The sequence below is a fragment of the Ursus maritimus genome (assembly GCF_017311325.1).
Source record: "Ursus maritimus isolate PB19 chromosome X unlocalized genomic scaffold, ASM1731132v1 scaffold_X1, whole genome shotgun sequence".
NCBI lineage: Eukaryota > Metazoa > Chordata > Mammalia > Carnivora > Ursidae > Ursus > Ursus maritimus.
The window spans coordinates 118,118,285-118,141,007 of record NW_024423319.1 but is presented as its reverse complement, the minus strand read 5'-3'; the positions used below and the strand labels follow the sequence as shown (position 1 = coordinate 118,141,007).

General features: G+C 47.9%; 1 protein-coding gene across 1 annotated transcript in view; it reads left to right on the top strand.

The window, feature by feature from the left end:
* The window catches only part of WWC3 (WWC family member 3), an 81,696-nt gene extending 66,550 nt beyond the window's left edge, over positions 1–15,146 (top strand). Inside the window, exons 15-22 of the mRNA XM_040634598.1 lie at positions 56–229; positions 606–757; positions 1,590–1,755; positions 5,507–5,671; positions 8,342–8,434; positions 10,162–10,385; positions 10,617–10,748; positions 12,404–15,146. Of these exons, the coding sequence (XP_040490532.1) occupies positions 56–229; positions 606–757; positions 1,590–1,755; positions 5,507–5,671; positions 8,342–8,434; positions 10,162–10,385; positions 10,617–10,748; positions 12,404–12,470 (1,173 nt within the window). The 3' untranslated portion in view covers positions 12,471–15,146. The remainder of the gene's footprint in view (positions 1–55; positions 230–605; positions 758–1,589; positions 1,756–5,506; positions 5,672–8,341; positions 8,435–10,161; positions 10,386–10,616; positions 10,749–12,403) is intronic.
* Positions 15,147–22,723: the final 7,577 nt, after the last annotated feature.

The window sequence follows — 22,723 nt, the reverse complement described above, 5'->3', positions numbered from 1 at the left end:
TGCCTGTTCTGCCTTTTTTTTTTTTTTTTTTTTTTTTCCGGGGACACTCACACAGGGCATTGCTCAGATCAACCTGGCTGACTACGACGGATCCAGCGAAATGCAGCTGCGCTGGTATGCTGTGCAGGTGTTCAGCAGCTGCGGGCCGCCCAGGGCCAGGGAGAGCGAGCGGGTGGGGGGTGCCGTCGGGGACCCCGCACAAGCCGCCACCGCCGCCGCCGGGAAGACGGTACGTGTGCCTACCTCTTGTGCCGCAGAGCGCCACCGCTGTCCCGCTGCCGACACCCACTGTCACGGGGGCTTCATCTCCCACGAGCGTCTCTGCATGCTTAGTGTGGGAGCATAGCACTGCCCAAGGGGCAGGTTCAAGGGAGGCACAGAGATGGGAGGTGTTGGTATATATGGCTGTCCGTGACCGTGGCTTTAATGCAGACCGGCTAGTGATTGGGAGAGACATATTGGTGGTTTTAAAATTGGAGCCCTCGGAGCTGCACGAGGTGGCCAGACCACGTCCTGCTGGCACGCGGCGTGTGCTTCTCGGCCCTGGAGAGCCGCCGAGGGCGGCCAGCCACGGCTCAGGAGCGCCCCTGTCCCCCGCCCAGCAGGACGCGGTGACGGCGCTGCTGGCCAGAACCACAGCCCAGCTGCAGGCCGTGGAGCGCGAGCTGGCCGAGGAGCGGGTGAAGCTGGAGTACACGGAGGACGAGATCCTGGAGATGGAGCGCAAGGAGGAGCTGGCCGAGGCCGTGTCCGAGAGGTACCTGAAGCGGCCGGTGGGCGAAGCCCGGACTCCATAGAGGTCACCGTGCCGTAGTGGCGGCGTAGAGTAGATGGGCGAGCGCCTCGACCGACGGACTTCTGTCGAGCCCTCCTGGAGGCACTTTGGTGCTGCTTTACTTCCACGTTTTGCCACAACGAAGTCCATTTCCAAGGCTGCCTGCTGCTTCTGAACAGCTGAGGCTAAATTTACCGTAGGGAGGGAAAGTGCAGGGCCGAGGGGCAGGGTATTGTGTTCGGGGACTGGCGGGAAGCTGGGAAGCTGGGAGGGGCCCGAGCGAGGGCTCGGGAGGCTGACCTCTTCAGCAGCTGCCGTTGGCAGATAAAGACACACAGACCCTCTTACCGAAAGGCCTTGTCACGTGTGTCCCCGGGACAGCAGGCCCTTTGACTTGCTGGCAAGAGCGCCCGTGTGCGATCGCCGGCAGCACGTAGGTCTCGTCGGGCGCGTCCGCTGCCGCGCAGTGCCGTGGGGCACCCACTCCCGGGACGCGGTTTGGTTTCTCAGCTTTTGTAAGAAACACTGTGGTTTATTTTTCTGACACCACCACTCTGGCAAGGGGTTTTTACCAAATTCAGAATGTTTTATGTATGGGATGGGGAGGAAAGGGAAGGATCCACAAACTGCAAAACGAACAGGAAATCCTGGAGAGCTGTTAGCATTGGTTCCACTCCACACTAGTAAAATTCACCGGAGAATTCCTGATAAAGAGCAGAAGGCAGGGTGCACAGGGGAGTTGGGGAAGAAAAGATGAAGGGAAGGAAGACCACGTTGACACACGTGCTGTGGGCTTTTGCAACGTCTGCTTTAGGAGTTGGCAAGCCGACTCGGTGGATAGCGGCTGCAGCAGCTGCGCCCAGACCAGCCCCCCACACCCGGAGCCCTGCTGCATTGGCATCGACCCACTCCATGGACACACATTTGCTGGCCAGGCCGATCCTTACAGCCCCGAGAAACTTCAGCCTCCGCCTCTGAAGGTAGGTGGGCAAGGTCAGGGGACTGCTGGGGCTCCACAATGTTCTGCCGCACAACCCCAGGCACAGCCCTGGAAGGAGGGCATGTGTGCCTGCACCCCCCACGTGAAACGGGAAGGGGTGGGTGGAGGAGATGGGTGAGACGAAGCCGACAGGCTCTGCGATGCAGGAGTAGAACAGTGTGGCTTACCTGCAGCCACTGCCCGTGACGGGGGCCGTGGGGACTGTGTGGTGTGAAATGGACTGTGCTGGTGGATCGGGGGGCCATAGCCAAGGGGGCATTTCACGGACAGCCGAGGGAAAGAAGGGAGGGGCCTAAATCTGTAAACGGCTTAAAATGGGCACAGCAGGTACCATAGAAATATCTCTCAACTCTCAATTGAAAAGAAAGGACAGCTACAGCTGGAAAGGGCAGATTGGTACTCCGTGTTGCCCGGTGATGACCTGTTCCCATCTTCAGGGCCGCATATGGCTCAGGAGGTCTCACATGTCCTCGCTTTTGGCCGCGTCTCATCCCTTTGCTCCCTTTGAGATGTTAGGTGCTACGAGGTACCCCTTCACCCCTTCTGTTCAGCCAATCTTAGCTGTGCTCACGGCCACATTTTCAGCGAGGAAGTCTCACATTTGCAGTGACAGATGTCTAAGGAAGCCTTTGAGGTTGGGAGACACTGAATCAGTACTTTCTGGGAAGTTTTTTCCACAAACCGTTCAACACCTCAAAGCGTTTTATCACCATGGTCCCCGCTGTCACCCCAAAGCACAAGTCTCGAGAGACATGGTGTCAGCTTCCCAAGCTGCCCACACGCGGCCCCTCTAGAGGAGCTCTTCTGTGGCCCAGGCTGCCAGTGGTTGCTGGTGGTCAGCGTTTTAAAACCTTTAAAAGCATGGGCTCAAGTGAGGGAAGGGGCTGTGGGAGGCAAGTTTAGTGTGTTGTCGTCATCCCCACCCACACCCCTGATTTTAATTTTGAAATACTTCAAATCTACAGACAAGTTGCTAGAATAATAGAACAAATACCCACGTGCCCTTCACTGGAGCTCCCCAGCTGTTTGTTCTTGACCACGTTTGTGGTCTCTCTGCGTGCACACGTGGGTAGTTGGTAGGCAGTGCAGATGCGACAGTGAAGAAAATAAAGGGGAGGCAGGCAAGCGTCTCTCGGGAAAACACAGCACTTGAGAAGAGGGGCTGCTGGAGGACAGGGTGCTAGGGAAGGTGGGATTTGCATTTTTAGAAAGAGTTCCTATTTTAGAAGGGGTTTACATTTAGAAATATAGATTTGCATTTATATTTTAAGTTGGATTGTAAAATGGTACAGCCTCCATGGATAACAGCATGGAGGTTCCTCAAAAACTGAAAAATAGAGCTGCTATGATCCAGCAATCCCACTTCTGCGTATATATCCAAAAGAATTGACATCAGGGTCTCCAAGGGCTATTTGCACACCCACGTTCCTAGTAGCGTTATTCAGGAGAGCCTAGATGTAGAAGCACCCCAAGTGTCTGTCGTCGGATACGGGTAAGGAAAAGGTGGGATATCATTCAGCCTTAAAGGAGAAGGAAATCCTCTTAAATTCCACAACATAGGCAAACCTCAAAGACATTACGCCAAGTAAAGTAAGCCAGCCACGGAAGGGTGAATACTGTATGATTCCACATACAGGAGGTGGCTAGAGTATTCAAATTCATATGGGCAGGAAGTACAAAGGTGGTCACCAGGGGCTAGGGGGACGGAGGATAAGGAGTTGTTTAATGAGGACAGAGTCGGTTTGGGAATATGAAAAAGTTCTAGAGCTCTGTTTCCCAACAGTGTGAATACATTTAACACTACTGAACTGTGCACCGTAAAATGGTCAAGGTAAATCTTATGTATTTTTTACAATAAAAAAGAATGAAAGGTCATGGAAGCGTCACCAAGAAGGCAGTTTTTGAGCAGAGGCCTTAAGGCAGGGGTCTCAGGAGCCTTGTGCGGGGCTGTAGAAGAGCATTCAGGTACAGGGAGCTGCAGGTGCAGGCCCACAGATGGGGGTGTGGGGGGCTGATGAAAGAACAGCAGTGAGTCCAGCATGGGGCAGGGGGGTCGCCAGAGCTGAGGACGGAGGGAAGCAAAAGGACCAGATTGTGTAGGGGCCCACTCTGGACTCTCCCTTTTCTCTGAGATGATTGGGAAAGTGGTGGGTGGTTTTGAGCCCAAGGTTGACATGATCTGACTTAAGGTTTTCTGTGGATTTTTCTCCGAGAGAGAGAGAAAGAGAGAGAGAGCATGCATTCAAGTGAGTGGGGGGGGGTGTGGGGAGAGGGAGAGAGAATCCCAAGCAGACTCCACGCTGAGCACAGAGCCCGATGCAGGGCTGGATCTCATAACCCTAAGATCATGACCTGAGCTAAAATCAAGAGTTGGTTGCTTAACCGACTGAGCTACCCTGGTGCCCCATGATTTTTCTTTTTCTAAAATAACTTTTTGAAAGAGGGACGCCTGAGTGGCTCAGTCGGTTTAGTGTTTGCCTTTGGCTCAGGTCATGATCCCAGGGTCCTGGGACTGAGTCCCTCATCGGGCTCCCTGTTCAGCAAGGATCCTGCTTCTCCCTCTGCCTGCCGCTCCCTGGGCACATGCGTGCGTGCGTGCTCTTGCTCTCTGACATATAAATAAATAAAATCTTTAAAGACAAAATAATTTTTTTGACATGGAATTTATAGAAAATGAAGTGAACTTATTTCACAGTGAACAGTTCAGGGGCATTTAGCATGTTCGCAATGTGGGCAGCCGCCACTCTGTCTAGTCCCAAAACACGTCCATCATCCCTAAGTAAAGCCTCGCACCTACGAGACTGTCACTCCCCAGCCCCTCTCCCCCAGCCCCTGGCAACCAGCGATCTGCTTTCTGCCTAGGAATTTGCCTGTTTTGGGAACTTCACTCTGTTTCGTGGCTGCGTAGTAGTTCCTTGATTGGTATAACTGCATCCATGCATGGACTGTTGGGCTGTTTTTACCATTCGGCTACGTGAATAATGCTGCTGTGAATGTTTACGTGCAAGTATTTGTTTGAACACCTGTTTTCAGTTGTCTTGAGTGAATGTTTAGGAGTGGAATTGCTGGGTCTCATTTCAGCTTTACCAGGATCTCCCTGGTTTCTGGGTTGAGAAGAGGCTGAAGGGGGGAAAGAGGTATGGAATTGGGGAGACCGGTCAGAAGCCTGCTGTGCCAATTGGGCATGAGATGATGGTGACCCAAGTGGAAGGCTGATGACAAGTGGTCAAAACATGCACGATCATGGGACGCCTGGGTGGCTCAGCCGGTGAAACGTCTGCCTTCTGCTCAGGTCATGATCCCAGGGTCCTGGGATCGAGTCCTGAATCAGGCTCCCTGCTCAGCAGGGAGTTTGCGTCTCCCTCTGCTGCTCCCCCCTTTTGTGCTCTCTCTCTCTCTCTCTCTCTCTAATAAATAAATAAATAAAATCTTTAAAAAAATATGCTTCATCATAAACCTGGAGCCAGTGGGATTAGATCTTGGACCAGATATGGTGTGTATGAAAGAGAGCAGAGTCCAGGATGACACGAAGGTGGTTTTTTTGCACGAACAATTGGAAAATAGAGAGTCTTGGAGGAGGAGATGCGTGTGTTGCAGGGAGGAGTATCGAAAATCGTTTTGGACCTAAGCGTGAAATGCCAGTGAGAACTCCAAGTGAAGAAGGCCACAGTGGTTCATGTTTGTTGCTCATGTTCTAGAAAAAGTCATGGTCATAATAAACTACCGTCTAGGTCGATAAAGAAACCAACACAGAAGATGTCTTCCCAGAAGAAGTAGCGAGTCTTCCAAAGGAGAGGCCCAGCCGCAGGGCCCATGGGTCGCCTTTCGTTCGGAGTAGCACAATTGTGCGTTCGCAGACCTTCTCCCCTGGAGCACGAAGCCAGTACGTTTGCAGAGTAAGTTGGAATTCCTTTGCCACTTGTCTGGAACGTTGTCTCCTCCTCCCACCCCCCATATCATGTTTTATTTTTACCGTTCATGCTGAGAGACCTGTGTGCCCCCAAGTACCGATAATGAGCACGGCGCACGGGGGTTATGTGATCAGTGTGGTGGCTCCATTTCCCCCTCGCCCGTGCATATCTCACTCTGGATTTCTTTATGATTCTAATACACCTCTCCCCGGATTTTCAGTTTGTTGTGTACCAACTCATGGTCAGGAAGCCGGGCAAACCATTTCTACATCAGTCTAAGAGTAACAGGTCGGAACAGGGAGTATCCTGAATTGGGTAGAGATTGGGAAGTCAGGCCACTGAGTGGTTGGAGGTCTTGAAGTGTAGCTTAGCGGGGTCCCAGGGCGGACGGCAGCCTTGAAGACTCGGGATACTGAGGCAGGGTTCTGACCCCTCCCGGCACGTCAGTTCTCACCCCGAGGGTGATGGCGGGAGACACGGTGTGGTTCCTTGGCTGCACTGTGCAGCAAAGCCATGTTGGCACGGTTGGGGGTGGAGGTGGGGGCTTCACAAAATGCTGGTGCCTGGGTTCCACCCCCAGGATCCATCATGGGTCATGATGGGGCCTAGACACCAGAGCTTGGGAATGATTCTGATGTTGAGAACCTCAAGATGGAGGACCCAATCTGCTGTGGTCCTTGAAGATAGGACCGCGTGTTAGGTTGGCGGGCGGTGGTGGTGTGACAGTGACAGGAAGGATCAGGAAAGAGAAGGGAATTTGAAGGATAAATGGTCACGACACAGTGGCCTGATGGGGCTTTTTGGATCGAGGAGAACTTTGACCCTTCCCGCCTCTGAACTGGGCTCGCTGAAGTAAAGCACCTTCCCTTGGCGGGGACCGTCAAGGAGCTGGCTCTGTTTGGGCAAAACCAAAGTTCAGTCATACAAGAGAAACGGCCTCAGACGTGTGCCAGAGACACCGGGGGTATGGTTCAGGGGTCCCCTGGCCCATGCTCGGGTTCAGTAACTTGCTAGGACCCACAGAACTCAGCAAAGCCGTTATATTCACCATTATGGTTTATTACAGTGAAAGGATATAGACCAAGGTCAGCAGAGGGAAGAGGCACATCGGGCAGTGCTCAGGAGAGACCTGGGGCAAGCTTCCGGATCTCTTCCAGCAGGATTGTGCGGGTGGCTCTGGTCACCTGTCACTGCTGGGAGAGGCCGCACGCATGGAGTATTGCCAGCCGGGGGTTTTGGGGGAGGTTGGTCACATAGGCAGAGCCGATTGCCTGCATGCCTAACCTTTGTCTCCAGCCCCTCCAAAGGTCAAGCTGATGGCGTAAGGCCCCCACTATAAATCACATAGTTAACAGAGACTGGGTGGCCTGGCCCGAGGTCTCCAGGTAAACAGAGACACTCAGGCAGGACATTCCAGGGGATTACGGGTCACTTCCCAGGAGCTGGGCAAGGACCAAAACTTTCCTGGAGCAGAGTTAATCCTTTACCCTACGGCAGGGGTTTGGGGGGGGGGGCGGTGAACAGCAGGGGGTTGGAGCCCGGTGGCCCTAGCTGCCCCTGGGCCATTTGCTAGACCTGCCTCGCTTCTCCCCACAGAAGCAAGGTGTCTGGTGGTGGCTGCCCTGAGTCGCACGGGGTCAGGCTCGGGCGCTCCCGCCCCATCAGACTGCAGCCCCCTGGGGGCTTGTGCTTAACCAGACACCCTCCTGGAGGTGCTAGAGCCAAGGCTGGCCTCAGGTCCCTTCCTCACGGCAGGCTGTCGCTGCCCCACCACAGAGCAGGCTCGGGTCTGCTCGGTGAGAAGGGCAGTGTGGTGAAGGAGGAAGTCCTCTACTTCCGCAGGGAAAGGTTTGCAGCTCTGTGCTGGGCTCTGTGCCCTGCTGGAAAGCATGCATTTGCAGGTGACGCTTTTGAAGGCTTCTTTGTTTTTGTCTGGGTGTCCTGATCTAGTGAGGGGGCGCACACTGCCGTGCCACGGCGTGTCCTGAGTCCTTGGGGTTAACGGGCATGGACAAGAAGGCCACGAAGGCAAGGACTTCGGCTTTCACACAGATACATGTTGATCCTGAAGCAAGAACCCGCCACCAAATGTCTTGGCTGCCATAAGGAAGGTGTTATTTATTTTTCTTTTTAAAAGCAGACCTTTTCTCTTGACTGGCAGAGTGGGTGTTAGTGGTGTTGGCTCGTCCTACTACTAGGAATGAGCCTTTTTTTGGAAAGTTATTTTTTTCCCAGCTCTTGGCCAAGCCAGGAATAGAGCAGATGAGAAGGACTGAGAGCAAGTGGGAGGCTCTGAGGTCCGCGCCGGCGTCGTGAGCGCCGCACGGAGCAGCACTGTTCCCAGCCGGTGCCGCCGGGGCAGGCGTCTTGTTGACCCTCTCCCCCTGGAACCTTCACGCGGCTCGGGCGATGTGTAACATGAAGGAGGTGGGGCGTTGGTTTGCTTATCGGGTTTGTTCTGGTTTGTCTTTAGTTTTACTTGACACTTGCGTAGGTTTCGTCTTCACCGGGACCAGAAGGCTTAGTTAAAGTATCAGCCGTCAGCAGTGCGTTCGAGCACCTGTGAGACGTGAAATCCTGCAGTTCAGATACACAGAGAGAGTGAATAGTGCACTTCTGAGAAAGCGTTTCTGAGCATCATTCTCTTTGGCACAGCTTTACCGTAGCGACAGCGACAGTTCAACGCTGCCCCGGAAGTCCCCGTTTGTCCGAAACACCTTGGAAAGACGGACCCTTCGCTATAAGCAGGTACGTGCCACGCAAACTAATATGCAGCCTGAACAGAACTTAAAAGGTCATATTTTAGGTAACATTAATTTAAAGGTAATATATATATATTTTTAAAAAACGTAATGTATTTATTTCCTTGTTTACTGAGGTATAATTTTTAGAAGCCTATATAATGTCAAACTGTTACACTATTTCTTAATTTCCTAGGATAACATCATGATCTAAGATAATTCATGATCTTTACATTTTTAAATATGATACATTAATAAACAGCCAGCCAACCTATATGAAAGACCCTTTTTTTCTTTTTTGACAAGGGATTATGTATAGTAGAGATATTGGTGTTTTTCAGCCTGGAGCAGTCTTCTTCATAGGCCTCTTCTGCTGCTTTCACTTACTTCACCCCCCGTGGGTTTTCTCTGAAGGGCCTCAGTTTACAGAGTTTTATTGCTTTCTGTTTGTAAGCGAGTAGTAGTTCCTTGTCTTATGCAGGCTAAGATTCTTTTAAGGAAATAATACAAATCCGGATTTCCATGTGGTGCCTATATTTAGAGCAGCTGCCGACTGGGAACGAGAAGGAAAGACACAATTCAGCTACAAAAGTGTTTCAGCAGCAACGCTGTCGATGCTTCGGACTGGGTCACGGTTGTGGGGGCTGCCCTGCGTCCCCCCCCCACAACTTGTGACAACCAGACATGTCCCCAGACACTGCCCAGTGCTCCCTGAAGGGCCAAGTCATCCCTGGTTGAGAACCGCCGAGCTCTCCTATGAATTGAGCAATGCTTTTAAATGAACCTGTGTTTCTTAAATCATATCCTATCTTTGCATTCCAATTCTGTACGTGTGCAGAATAGTGTTACGTGCATGTAAAAAGCCTACAGTTATCCAGCCCACTGAACAACGCTGGTGTGTCTTACTGATAACTGCCTTTCCTGAGGTCGTTTCCCATTGGATGGGAAGTACTGTTCTCAGTACCACATACAAAATTCTTCTCTCATCTTCGGACTTTTCTTAAACATGGCACATCTGCTTACTTGAGGCTTACGCGGGGAGGAAAGGTTTTAACAGCTTGCATGTGTGTATATATAATCTTTTAAACAAAAAGCACTCATATGGTTTATGATATGCTTTTCCCCCTTTATACCATGGATTATTTAAGATTTTCCAATATATTTTTTCTACTTTTTATAGTGGCTGTATTTTATGCTGGCCTTATAATTTACTTAATCTGTTTTCTCTTGTTATATATTTAGGTTTTCTCTGTCATAAACTTGAGTTGGATCATTTTTGCATGTCATGAGTTGTGCCTTTCCATTGCAAGTCAAAGTGAAATTTCAGAACCAAAGAAAGTGCACATTTTGTGGCTTGATGTATATTGTCAAGTGGGACTTCAAAAAGATTGTACCCATTATTTATTGATTGATTTTTAAGATTATACCCATTTTTGATCCCCCCCAGCTCCATATGAGAGGATCTATTTCTCCACATGTTTGCAAATGCACGGGTCACCATTAAACCAACCATTGGCGTCACCAACTTGATATAGAACTAGAGACTTAAATTAGTCTCGCCCAAATCCATGTTCGTTTGACATCGGTCATGCATAGAGAAACCCCTGTCCCCTAGCTGCGCTTCACCTGTCCCCCTTCGTTGTGGAAGGGCCTCGCAGACGGCCCGTGCTCCCCGGCTGCGCAGCGCCCCGGTGCCGGCTGAGCGTGTGTGCTCACAGCTGCCGTCTCCCGCAGCCCTGCAGGTCCTCCCTGGCCGAGCTCATGGCCCGCACCTCCCTGGACCTGGAGCTGGATCTCCAGGCCTCCAGAACGCGGCAGAGGCAGCTGAACGAGGAGATCTGCACCCTGCGTGAACTGAGGCAGCGGTTAGAAGACGCGCAGCTCCGAGGTCAGACCGACCTCCCACACTGGGTGCTGCGGGACGAGCGATTCCGGAGCCTGCTGAAGGCTCCCCAGACCCTCCCGCTGGCTTCGCCACCCTCTGCTTTGTAGCGGAGTGTTCCGGGTCCGCTGTCTGCAAGGCATCACCCCAAGGACCCCGGTAGCTCCTTTGAAGAGTCCCTGTTGCAGGGCTGTGTGTGCATGGGGCAGGCCTTTCTCCCCTCTGGGGCCCCAGGGCTGGGAGTGGCTTTACTCACTCTTCCTTAGAACTAGAAGTAAAAATGTCTCATCCATCCCATGTTGCCGTTCCAGACAAGACAGACCAAACTTGACTTCCATCAAGAACAGGCAGCTGAGAAGATGCTGAAGAAGGCCTCCAGAGGGGTCTGTCGGCTGCGGGGGCAGAACCACAAGGAGCCCATCCAGGTGCAGACCTTCAGGTAGGCAAGGCCGCAGGCCCCACCTCCCTGCTTGCTTTGGACTGTCATACCTTTGTCATCGTAAGAAGCAAATAAGTATTAAAAAAAACAAACCCATGTGCAGTTCAGAATAAAAGCAGAATCCTCACTGCTGTCAGCATTTTGACTTTTTCTTCTTCTGATCCTTTTGTCTAGGCACTGGTTTTCTTCCTGCTGCTTGTTGTCATAATGTGGGTTCGAGTTTGCATTTTGCTTTTTTTTTTTTTTTAATAAAAATATCCTGTGTTGCCACATCATCTGTTCTCTTTTTTGGCTGTACTGTTTCATCGAAGATATAATTGGCCTAACTACTCTATCTTATAACCTTCTTTCCAAATATTTGCTATTGTGAACAACACAGTGGTTTACACACACACACACACACACACACACACACACACACACATCACCTTTGCCTTTTTACTTAACTTTTTATTGAAACCTAACCAACATACAGGAAAGCATGCATTTTGTATGCGTAAAGCAGTTCGGTGAGTTGTCACAAGTCCACATGGCAAGAACTGAACATTATGGGCACCCCTCCCGATTTCCCACGCCAGAATAACCACCATCTTGAATTTGAATAGCGTACGTTAGTTTTCCCTGTTTTTGTTTCTCATATGAGGAGAATTACAGTGACATCTATATTCTTTTGTATCTGACTTTTTAAAAAATCGAGGCAAAATTCACATAGCGTACAAGTCACTGTTTTTAAGGGAGCGACTCTTTGGCGTTTAGTGCAGTCACAGTGTTGTGCACCCGCCCCCTCTGTCCAGTTCCAAAGCATTTCCTTCACCCCAGAAGGAAACCCCGTCCCCATGAAGCAGCCACCCCTCCGTTTCCTCCTCCCCACAGCCCCTGGCACCCCCCAGGTTGCTTTCGCCCTCGCTGGCTTTGCCAGTTCTGGGCGTTCCATGTGAGTGGAGTCCTACACTATGTGATATTTTGGGCTTGGCTGCTTTGACTGAGGATAATGTGCTTGAAGTGCATCTGTGTTGTTGCACGTGTTAGAATGTTATTCCTTGGGGCGCCTGGCTTCGGCTGTCTTCGGCTGTCTTTGGCTCAGGTCATGATCTCAGGGTCCTGGGATCGAGCCCCGCATCGGGCTCCCTGCTCAGCGGCGAGTCTGCTTCTCTCTCTCCCTCTGCTGCTCCCCCTGCCTGTCCTCGCTCCTGCTCTCTCTGTCAAGTAAATAAATAAAAATCTTAAAAAAAAAAAAAAAGTTATTCCTTTTTATGCCTGAATAATATGTGCCTTTTAGCCTTAATTTTTTTATACCCTGAATTTTCACATCCCCATCATTAAAGGAACCTAAAACACTGTAATTGTCTTCCTTCAAGCGTGATTTAGAACTCCTTCATTTGTCTAGCTTTTCATGTATTCATTCATTTGTTAATAAAGCAAGTGTTTATGGAGCATCTACTATATAGCAGACACTGTTCTAGGCATTGGAGACAAACCCTTGTCCTCATGGGGCTTCATAACTTCTGTTAAAATTTAGAGAGTCCGTATAGAGACAGATGTGTTGTTAGGAATTGAAGTTTAATTTTTCATATGAGTAAGAAAAGCTGTCATTGATATGAGAGCTTTCATTGCATTTATAGCCACTTCTAACCTGTAATTCTTTCCAATTCCAGGGAGAAGATAGCATTTTTTACAAGACCAAGGATTAACGTACCTCCTCTGCCTGCCGACGATGTTTGATGTAGTGCTTTGTACACGTGAAGTATTTATCTGCCTGTTTCATTTTCATGACGTTCTTAGACTAGCTAAATTTGTCCTTAAAATATTTGTGCAAAGCTATTAATATACACACTTTGTAAAAAACACACACATATATCTATACATATATATTTTATAATAGTGACGGCAACAGGGCTTGGTTTTTCCTTGTTGTGAAATTGACATCTCTGAAGACAGGTTATTTTATATAAGATCAACTATCGTTTTAAGAGTGTACAGTTTTTACGCTGTTTTATTTGACTTAAAGGCTGGAAGACAGAAACAAAGTGAGTTCAGGCAAATTCACTGTATTGTAATTTATTTATAGTACTTTTTTTTCCTTGAAGGAAAATACTGAGTCTAAGATGTATTTTAAGACTAAAGTGTTGTGCTTCAGTGTTCGTCATGCCGTAGAACGGAAGTTTGGGGCCGGTTTTGTTCCGGACACCGAAACCGCAGACCGTCCGCGCTGCCCTCGTCACTCGTCCGCGTGTCCGCTGTGTGCGCGGAGCACGTGTCGTGTGCGCGCCGCTGCCGCGTGCTCGTGCGCTGCCAAGCGCGGCGGCTCCGGGCCGGCCGGCGTCCGTGCGCGGTGCCGAGCTGCTCCGCTGCGGGCTGCGCGCGCACGGCCTCTGCTTGCGTTGTCCGGCGGTGCGCCGTCCTGTGCTCCCCGCGCCTGGGGGGCAGGCCCCGGCCTTCCGCCTGCCTGGCCGGGATGCTGTCCGCACTGCCTGCCCTCAGCCGACCACACGCAGCCCCCCGAGGCGGCTGCACCCGACCATGACCAACGAGGCGGCGTGGAACTCCGGCACGACGACTGTCATGAAGGGAAGTGACGAGCACGAGGTGCGCGAGTTTGCAGAGAATCCGTGAGTGCACGGATGGACACGGCGGTGAGGACGCAGGCGGGACGGCCTCGGGAAGCGCTTGTTTGCGGAAGGAAGCAAGCGTGCGTGGGTAACGACCGGTACCCAGTGAGTCACTTACAGGAGAGTATTCGATTTAAATCGGAATCCGCCCCCCCCCCCATACTGGAGTCTACCCAGTATTTAAGAAATCTTAGAAGTAGTTCATGAGGACAAAAAATTTTTATGTAATAAAAATACACCAATATTCCTTTAAAATGTCAAATGATCTAACTATTTTGTCGATTGCATAATTTATTATATATGAAATGCACTCTCCTTTCCGAGGCCTCAGACAAGTCAATGAGGTGGGACGCGCGAACCGTACAAGAAGACAGAACTCTCTTCCTAGATCTTTCTGCCCCTCCCTGGCAAATGCCTACCTTGAATGAGTGTAACTCTCCTCATTAGTCTGTAACCACCCCCCCGTATAACCTGCCTGCCTTTTTACATTGTTAACAATGAATTTTGTAGAAGTGTTTCATTGACACGAGACCTAACACAGACAGTGCAGTTTGCCACTGGTGCCAGGACTGAAGACGGCGTGCTTTCACGGCGCAAGCTCTTGCTCTCTCTTTCTGCCTCTAGCCGCGCTGCTTTTTGTTGGCTGATTTCTCTGTGTGCGTAACGCACCACGGAGGTAGAGATGCGCCAAATCTCAGTCCTTGCCGGAAGCGCCCCACAGCAGACGGCATTGCCAAGCAGGTGCTGACGATGGCAGGCCTTCTCTGTGCTCCCAGCTGATGATACTTTCAACTCCAATGAAGAACTATCTGCCTCCAGACATGGGCGTGTGGAAGGCCAATCCTGCGCCTCTCAGGCGCCCCGGGGTGGGTTGCCACATGAAGCACTCGCTGCATGGGATGTGGGGGCTTGAGGCAACTTTTCTGCCAACCCCTGTTAGTAGCGACGGGGGGGAACCCACTGTGCCAATACAGAAGGCCCTCAACCCAGGGGTTTCAATTAACTTCACTGCCCAGTGTATCCAGGCTTCTGTTTGGAGTGCTTCCCCCAACCCCAGAGTTTGGCGTTGTGTGTGTGTGTGTGTGTGTGTGTGTGTGTTTAAAAAAAGCTCTTTGCCCCACCAGAGACAAATACAGTCCCTATTCCAGTGTCCAAGGAGCACTTGGATTTGCCACCAAGTTCACTTCTAATTGACTTCTCCCGCCTCCCTGCAAGGGTCTGCCTTTGCACCCGCATGGGACCAGAGTGAGCAGGAGAGAAAAGCCAGACAGATGGAGGAGGTAGAGGGTGATGCGTTCTGTGCTGCTTGCCAGCCGGGCTGACCAGGCCCGTGGACAGCGACAGAGGCCGCCCGAGCCGGCGGGCGGCCAGGAAGCCCCACGATTGGCTTCTCTCCTGACCTGGTTTTGCAGCTTCTTTCTAGTGAAGACTGCCACCCCCAGAGAATATCCCACACGTCACAAAAGCGAAGTCCTATTGTCGGAAGGGCTGTTTCCATCTTCTGAATATGCCCGTCACCGTCCTTCAGGGGTAAGAAAGCTCCCGTGTTTGACCAGCACTTCTGGCCCGGACACAATCCTAAGTCCGCCACCAGGATTCTTTGCAACGAGTAAAAGGGAATTTGGTCTTCACGCCATCCGATCACTAAATTGTCACTGCTGAAATAAGTAACCTTCTGTCATGGGAATAAGTTATAATCAGTATTCATCTCTGTTTTTGTCACTCTTCCCTAATTGTGTCATTTGTATTGTTTGAAAGTATTCCTTCTATAAAATTAAACTAACCTGCCTTAAGAACAGAATGGAAATGTGTGATTTTTTTTTAAAGAAAAATGTAATAAAATATAATTACATGGACTTAAATATATAAAAATATAGTAATTTTTTTCAGGGCTCCTGGGTGGCTCAGTCGATTAAGCGTCTGACTCTTGCTTTTAGCTCAGATCATGATCACAGGGTCGTGAGATCGAGCCCCGTGTTGGGCTCTGTGCTCAGCATGGAGTCTGCTTGGGATTCTCTCTCTTGCCTCCCCCTGCCCCCGGGCACGTGATCTCTTTCTCTATTTAATCTTTTTTAGAAAGTATTTTTTTCAATATAAAAACAAATGTATAAAAGTAGAATAGTAAAACGAACACACACGAAAGCCCTCCCCCCTCAACATGGATCAGTCATGGCTCACTGTTTCGTCTACACCTCTACCTGTCTTCCTTCCTGTGTTTCAAAGCAAATCCCATACACCTTCTGAGTTCAGCTATAAATACTTTCAGTATGTATTGCTAAAAGAGAAAAGCATGCACAGGATCCTTACCACATTTTAACGTTTAATAACATGTAATGTCATTAAATATCCAGGGTTCACTTTTCCAAGTGTCTTGTGTCACTTTTTAACTGAACAGAATCCAAATATATATTTATTGGGATTATTTTTATGCCTATGGGGGTTCTTTGGTAACAGTTCTCTTGTGATAGAATTTACATACCATATAGTTCACCTGTTTAAAACATGTAATTTGGGGCGCCTGGGTGGCTCAGTCGTTAAGCATCTGCCTTCGGCTCAGGGCGTGATCCCAGAGTCCTGGGATCGAGCCCCACATCAGGCTCCTCCGCTGGGAGCCTGCTTCTTCCTCTCCCACTCCCCCTGTTTGTGTTCCCTCTTTCTCTGGCTGTCTCTCTCTCTGTCAAATAAATAAATCTTAAAATAATAAATAAATAAATAAATAAATAAAACATGTAATTTGTCAGTCTTAGGGATATTCATAATTATGCAGGTGTCACTACAATCAACTGTAGAACTTTTTTATCACCCCAGAAAGAAACCCTGGGCCCATTAACAGTCACCCCCAATTCTCCCTCTGAACCCCTGGTAGCCACTAACTTATTTTGTGGCCCTATGGATTTGTCTGTTCTGGATATTGCATATTCGTCAGTCGATGGACATTTGGGTTGTTTCCACTCTTCGGCTAATACGAATAATGCTGCTATCATCATTCATGTTCAATTTTTTGTGTGGACATGTTTTCATTTCTCTTCGGCCTAAAGCCAAAGGTGGAATTGTTGGGTCAGACGGTAACTCTATGGTTAACCTTTTGAAGACCTGCCAGACTGTTTTCCCAGGCAGCTGCACCATTTTCCAGCCCCACCAGCAATACACGAGGGTTCTGATTTCTCCACGTCCTGGCCAACACTTAATGTCATTTTGATCGTGGCCGTCCTAGTAGGCGTGAAGTGGTAGCTCATTGTAGTTGTGTCTGTCTTCAGTCTGCAGGATCTATTCCCCCTCCCCCCATAGCAAACACAGCAGGGTAATCTGTTGAAGAAACAAGATTGTGTGTCCTCTGAGCCTGCCATGTTCTGGGTTTTGCTGATTGTATCCCTGTGCTGTAGCTTAATATGTTCCTGTAAACTCTATTTTCAATTAACAAATACTGGGGGGAAAGCTGTTGTTAAGTCTACAAACTTGATCAGATTCCAGTTCGTTTTCTTCCCCTTTGGTGGTGGGAGGGGACAGGGAACAGGCGGCGAGAATTCGTATGTTCATCCATCAGGTGGTTTATAGTATCTTTCTTTTTTAATGTTTGAAACTGTTGGTAATCGATTGCCTAACTCACTAAGTTTGCACAATGATGATATTCTAATTCTATTAATTTTTTAAAACTTACTTTGAAATACCTTTATAAAGAGAAACCCATCTATTTGGTTACCCAGTGGTACAGTTCATATGGGTAAAGCAAGATAGATGCTTAATTTTTTTCTTTATTGACCCATTTTGAAAATAATGAATTATTGGGGCACCTAGGTGGTGCACGGGTTAAGCATCTGCCTTCAGCTCAGGTCATGATCGCAGGGTCTTGGGATCGAGCCCTGCATGGGGCTCAGGGAGCCCGCTTCTCCCTCCCTCTGCCTCTGCCATCCCCCCCACTTGTGCTCTCTGGCTCTTCTATATCTCTCAAATAAATGAATAAAATCTTTAAAAAATACTTAAAAAGAGGGGCCCCTGGGTGGCTCAGTCGGTGAAGCATCTGCCTTTTGCTCGGGTCATGATCCCCACATCGGGTTCCCTGCTCAGTGGGGAGCCTGCTTCTCCCTCTCCCTCTGCCCCTGCTTGTGTTCCCTCTCTTGCTGTCTCTCTCTCTCTCAAATAAATAAATAAATCTTAAAAAAAAGAGAGAAAAAACAATGAATTATTTTCCTAACACTGTACAGTGGTGACCAATTTAGTTTTGGGTTTTGAAAAAAAATTTTTTAGTATCATTATTATGAACACACAATTTAAATGTGTTTGGTGTGCTTTAATCCATTGGAGTTGTCCTTATTGATGCTTAAATTCTCCCGTCTTGGCTAGGAGGAACCTCTCCTGGTTGGCTCCTGGGTCCTTTTTTGTGTGCCCCCGGGAGTCTTAGCTGGCTTGCTTGCTAGCCCACAGGACCGCATGTTTCCGACCTGGAAGTGGGCATTTCTCCAGGGAGGCTTTGTACTCATTGCTACTGGGCTGGTCATTGTTTTTAGGCCTTTTAAATAGATAATATTTTCTTTCTTTTTTTTTTTCAGGATAAAGGGATGACAGAATATCACATAATTATTCATTTGCTTTATCCCATATCTCACACACACACACACACACACACACACACACACACACACACACCAGTTTCAGAATAACAGAGCGAACATGACTGCCAATAATCTAATTGCTGGAAATTGCCATTTTTCTCTCAGTTATTTTAGTTTTTAAGCTATATCTCACTAGGAATGTGTACTCAAATGTACAGTGTTTTAAAGGAACTTGGAATCTTTCCATTCTATGTGGCTATCACTGGGGTACACGTGTGTTTCACTGTATTTTGGATTTTCAGTTTTATTTTATAATTATGTAAAATATTGACATGGTTCCAAAGACAAATATACAAAACAAAGTGTATTGTTTTCATTCTTGCCCTTCCACCCCATTTTTCCTTCTCCTCACAGGTGACCGTTCGGGGAATATTACTTTTCCTTGCATTGCTCATTGTTTAATATAAGCAGATAGAAAAGCATATGTAAGTGTGTGCACAGCCGTATGTGTGGGAAGGTGCACACGTATAGCTGTGAGTGTGTACACACAAATATGTCCACATCTATGTTTGTATTCACTCCCCTCTCAGATAAACGGTAGCACACCAAACACACTTCTCAGCCTGGCTTTTTGCACTTAAAAAATCTCTCTCGGAGATCACCGACGTCTGTACTGGCTGCTGTAACAATTTACCACAAACTTGGTGGCTTAAAACAACAGAAATTCATTCTCTCACAGTTCTAGAGTCCAGAAGTCTGCGATCAAGGTGTCAGCAGGGCTGTCCTCCCTCCGAAGGCTCTGCGGGTGGGGGTGGGGGGTCCTCCCTGCCTCCTCCCGCATCTGGGGGCTGCCTGCCATCCTTGGCGTTCCTGGTGGTAGAGCCATGCCGCAATGTGCCCGCACCTTCGTCACCCTCTCCGTGCCTCTGCCTGCTGCTCTTCTCTCTCTTCTAAGAACACGTGTCCTTGGATTTAGGGCCCACCAGCTAATCCTAGATGAGCTCAACTCAAGATCTTTAATTACCTTTGCAAAGACTCATTTTTTCCGAATACGGTCGTGTTCACAGGTTAAAGAGGGACCTCTCTTTTAGAGGGTCACCATTCAACCCACTACCATCAGCCCTGTGGCTCCCCCAAATTCACGTCTATTCCACGTGCGAAATAGATTCACCAGATCCCCGCTTCCCCCGGAGTGGTACCTAGATGCCTCTCTATCCCTGTTGACCTTTGCACCTGCATGAGCGCACGCGCAGTAGTTTATCCAGTCATCCCCGTGCTTCTGGTCTTCTGCTGTTAAAAATAATTCAGCAATGAAAAGCCTTCTGCAGACATTTTTCCATCTTTTTGCCAGGGTTTCTGTGGGATAGATCCCTAGAAGTGGGAGCTCTGCGTCAAAGGGTAAAGGCATATGGGACTTGGCTGGGTATCCCCACATTTCTCTGGTAAGGCCTGCGCCATATTGTGTTCTCACCAGCGCCGTATGCACAGCGGCCCACAAGGTCACCAGCGACACGTTGTCGCATTGTGAGCATTTGCCACTTCCAGAGATGAGAAATGATACCTCTGCAGATCTGTGTGAGAGGCTGCTTTCAAAATAGAAGCTTTTTGATATGTTCTATTATCTGTTAGGGCTGACCCTTTTCCCTTTTTTCCAGCATTTTCTCGGCTATTCTTGCTTATTTGTTCTTCCAGATGGGCTTTATAATCAGCTTGTGTAGCCCCGGGAGTGGAGGGAAATGATGGAATCATAACCAGAATGCATTAAATTTACAAAGTAGGGAGAGCTGACATCTTCATAATGTTGAATCCTCTCATCCAAGAATGTATATTTCCATCCGTTCAAGACAAATTTTGTGTCTTTCGGGAATGCTTTGCAGTTTTACTCATTTATATTTTAGACATTTCTTGAGAGGTTTTGGCCTATTTTATTTTCTGCCTTTATCCACATAAAGACAGAAAATAAAGGTAAGATAAATACTATGCATACAAGGCTATATATCTTTTTACAGACTTCAGTGAAAAGCCTAGTGTTTCCTCATTAAATGTTGGCTTTAGGAAGTGAGTTTCACACACACACACACACACACATTTATGACGTTAAGGACGAACCTGTCAATTTCTATTTTCTTGAGTGTTTCCAACACGAATGGGTATTGGGCTTTTCAGATCCCCTCTCTCCACCTACTAAAATGATCGTATGATTTTCCTTAGCCCTAAAAATATGATTGATTGTATTAAAGGATTTCCTAATTAGAGACCTTTTATAAAATAAACTTAATTTGGTCACGATATATACACATAGACACATTCGTGGTCTTTGGAGTTGGTCTGCTGGTATTTATAACGTTTGCATTGCTACACTTTTTTTTTTTTAGTGCAGTCTTTGCTGGGTTGAGGGTCAGTGCTGTGCTCTATAAAGTAAATGTGGAAGTTTTTCTTCTTTTTCTTGGCTCCGAGGGGAAGTTTGGAAGCACTCTGCTGAGGACACTTTTGGGTGTGCTCTGTGCTTTTTATCACAGGCGCACTCTTGAAACCGCTTACTCTATTTCTTCTGTGGAAATTGAGCTTTTTAGACTTGTCCCTTGAGGTCGATTTTGGTTGAGTTGTATTTTTCTTAAAAATGACTCATTTTATCCGTTTTCCCTTTTGTCAAGAGCACACAGGAATGTTTTGGGGGACGCTGCCTTCCTTTCAAGAGGGTTCTTTCCCCCTGGCATTTCCTACTTTCTATATGTGTTTTCACTCTTGTTTTTCCTTGATTAGGTCATTGGATCATTTGTGGACCTCTTTTTTTTTTTTTTAAGAGAATCAAAACTTGGATTCTGGCTGGCTCAGTCGGTTGGAACGTGCACCTCTTGATCTCCAGGGTCCTGTGTTCGAGCCTCGCACTGGACGTAGAGCTGACTCATAAATAAATAAATAAATAAATAAATAAATAAATAAATAATAAAACGAACCAGCTTTTGATTTTATTTGTCCTATTGTTTTTCTGTCTTATGAAATACTGCTTTTGTTTTTATGAATCCTTCGTTTTCTTGTGTCTTACTTACTTGCCTTATTTGGGTAGTTGAGTAGGGTATGTTTATTGGAAGTTTTATAATGCTAAATCGATTTATTGCTATGCATTTTCTCTGTCAATCTCTTGAGTTTCATTATCATTATTCCTAAGAAATTCTATAATTTCACTTTGTATTTCCTCTTTGACCCAAAAGGTGTTATTATCACGTCTTTTAAATTTTTTTCCAGTTACGAGGGTCTTGATGGATTTTTATTCATGTCTACTTTCATGGCAAAATAGTCAGAAAATCCTGTTTGTGTTATTTTTGTTCTTTGGAATTTATTGAGTTTTTCTTTATGGCCTATGATAGTTTTGTTTTTTTTTTTTAAGATTATTTAGAGAGAGAGTGTGTGTGTGCGAGTGTGGGGGGGCTGGAGAGGCAGAGGGGGAGGCAGAGGGAGAGGGGGAGAGAGAGAGGAAATCCAGTAGGCTCCCTGCTGAGCACGGAGCCTGACAGGGACTCCATCTCCTGACCTGGAGATCGCGACCTGAGCTGAAAGCAAGAGTCAGATGCTCAACCGACTGAGCCCCCCAGGCGCCCCTACATAGTCAGTTTCTATGAATGTTCTATGAAAAGGAGCACATTCTGCACAATTGGGGTTGATTTATACGCACATCCGTGTGCTATTAATTTCGTAGGCCTGCCATAATACATCACCACAAGCCAGGTGGCTTCAAACACCAGAAATTTTGTGATCTCTCAGTTCTGGAGGCTGCAAGTCCGAAATCCAAGTGTCGGCAGGACCTCCCTCCCTCTGCGGGCTCTAGGGGAGGAGGCTTCCTGCCTCTTGGCGGCCGTCGGCTGTGGCGGTGTCCCTCCAAGCTCCGCTTCATCTTCAGCTGGGCTTCTTCCCTGTCTCTGCCTCCAGACTCCCTCTCCTTTCTCTTAAAGACACCAATCACTGGACTTATGGCCCACTGTAAATTTCATCTTGAAGATCCTTAAATAGTGACATCTGCAAAGACACTATTTCCACATAAGGTCATATTCTGAAGTCCTGGTGGACGTGAACCTGGGGGGACACAGTTCAACCCGCTCTGCGTACATACACCCCTAAGCTCTATTTTTTTTTAAGATTTTATTTTATTTTATTTTATTTTATTTTATTTTATTTTATTTTATTTTATTTTATTTGACAGACATAGAGAGAGAACACAAGTAGGGGGAGTGGGAGAGGAAGAAGCAGGCTCATAGCGGAGGAGCCTGATGTGGGGCTCGATCCCAGAACGCCGGGATCATGCCCTGAGCCGAAGGCACACACTTAACAACTGAGCCACCCAGGCGCCCCCCTTGTGCAGCTTTGTACGTCATTTATTTCAGTCTTTTTGTCGTAGCTGCATCTGTTTCTACCCAGACTATTCTGTTTTGTTAGATATTCCAAAAATGTTTTGACATTTTTACATTGATTGTTATGGGCTATTTGCATTTATTAATATTATTGCTATCTGATCTCATTTGTGTCATTTTTATGTGTACTCAAAATTACGGCTGTATAATTTCCACTGTGTAGCCATTGTCTTTTTTGTGTATGCGTGTGTGTGTCTGTGCACGTTTGTGTGTGTGTGTACAAATATCTATGTATGAAGTATTTAGGAAGGTTTGCATTTTATTGGAATGGTTTCCTTGTATTAATATCTTGATATACTCCTTGTCATTCCCTCTCTTTTTTTGGTTGGTGTTTGATGGTTCCCTACTGTGAGCAGTATCGCAAATAACAAGTACCCTCCCTTCTTCCTCTTCCCCCATATCCGCTTTGA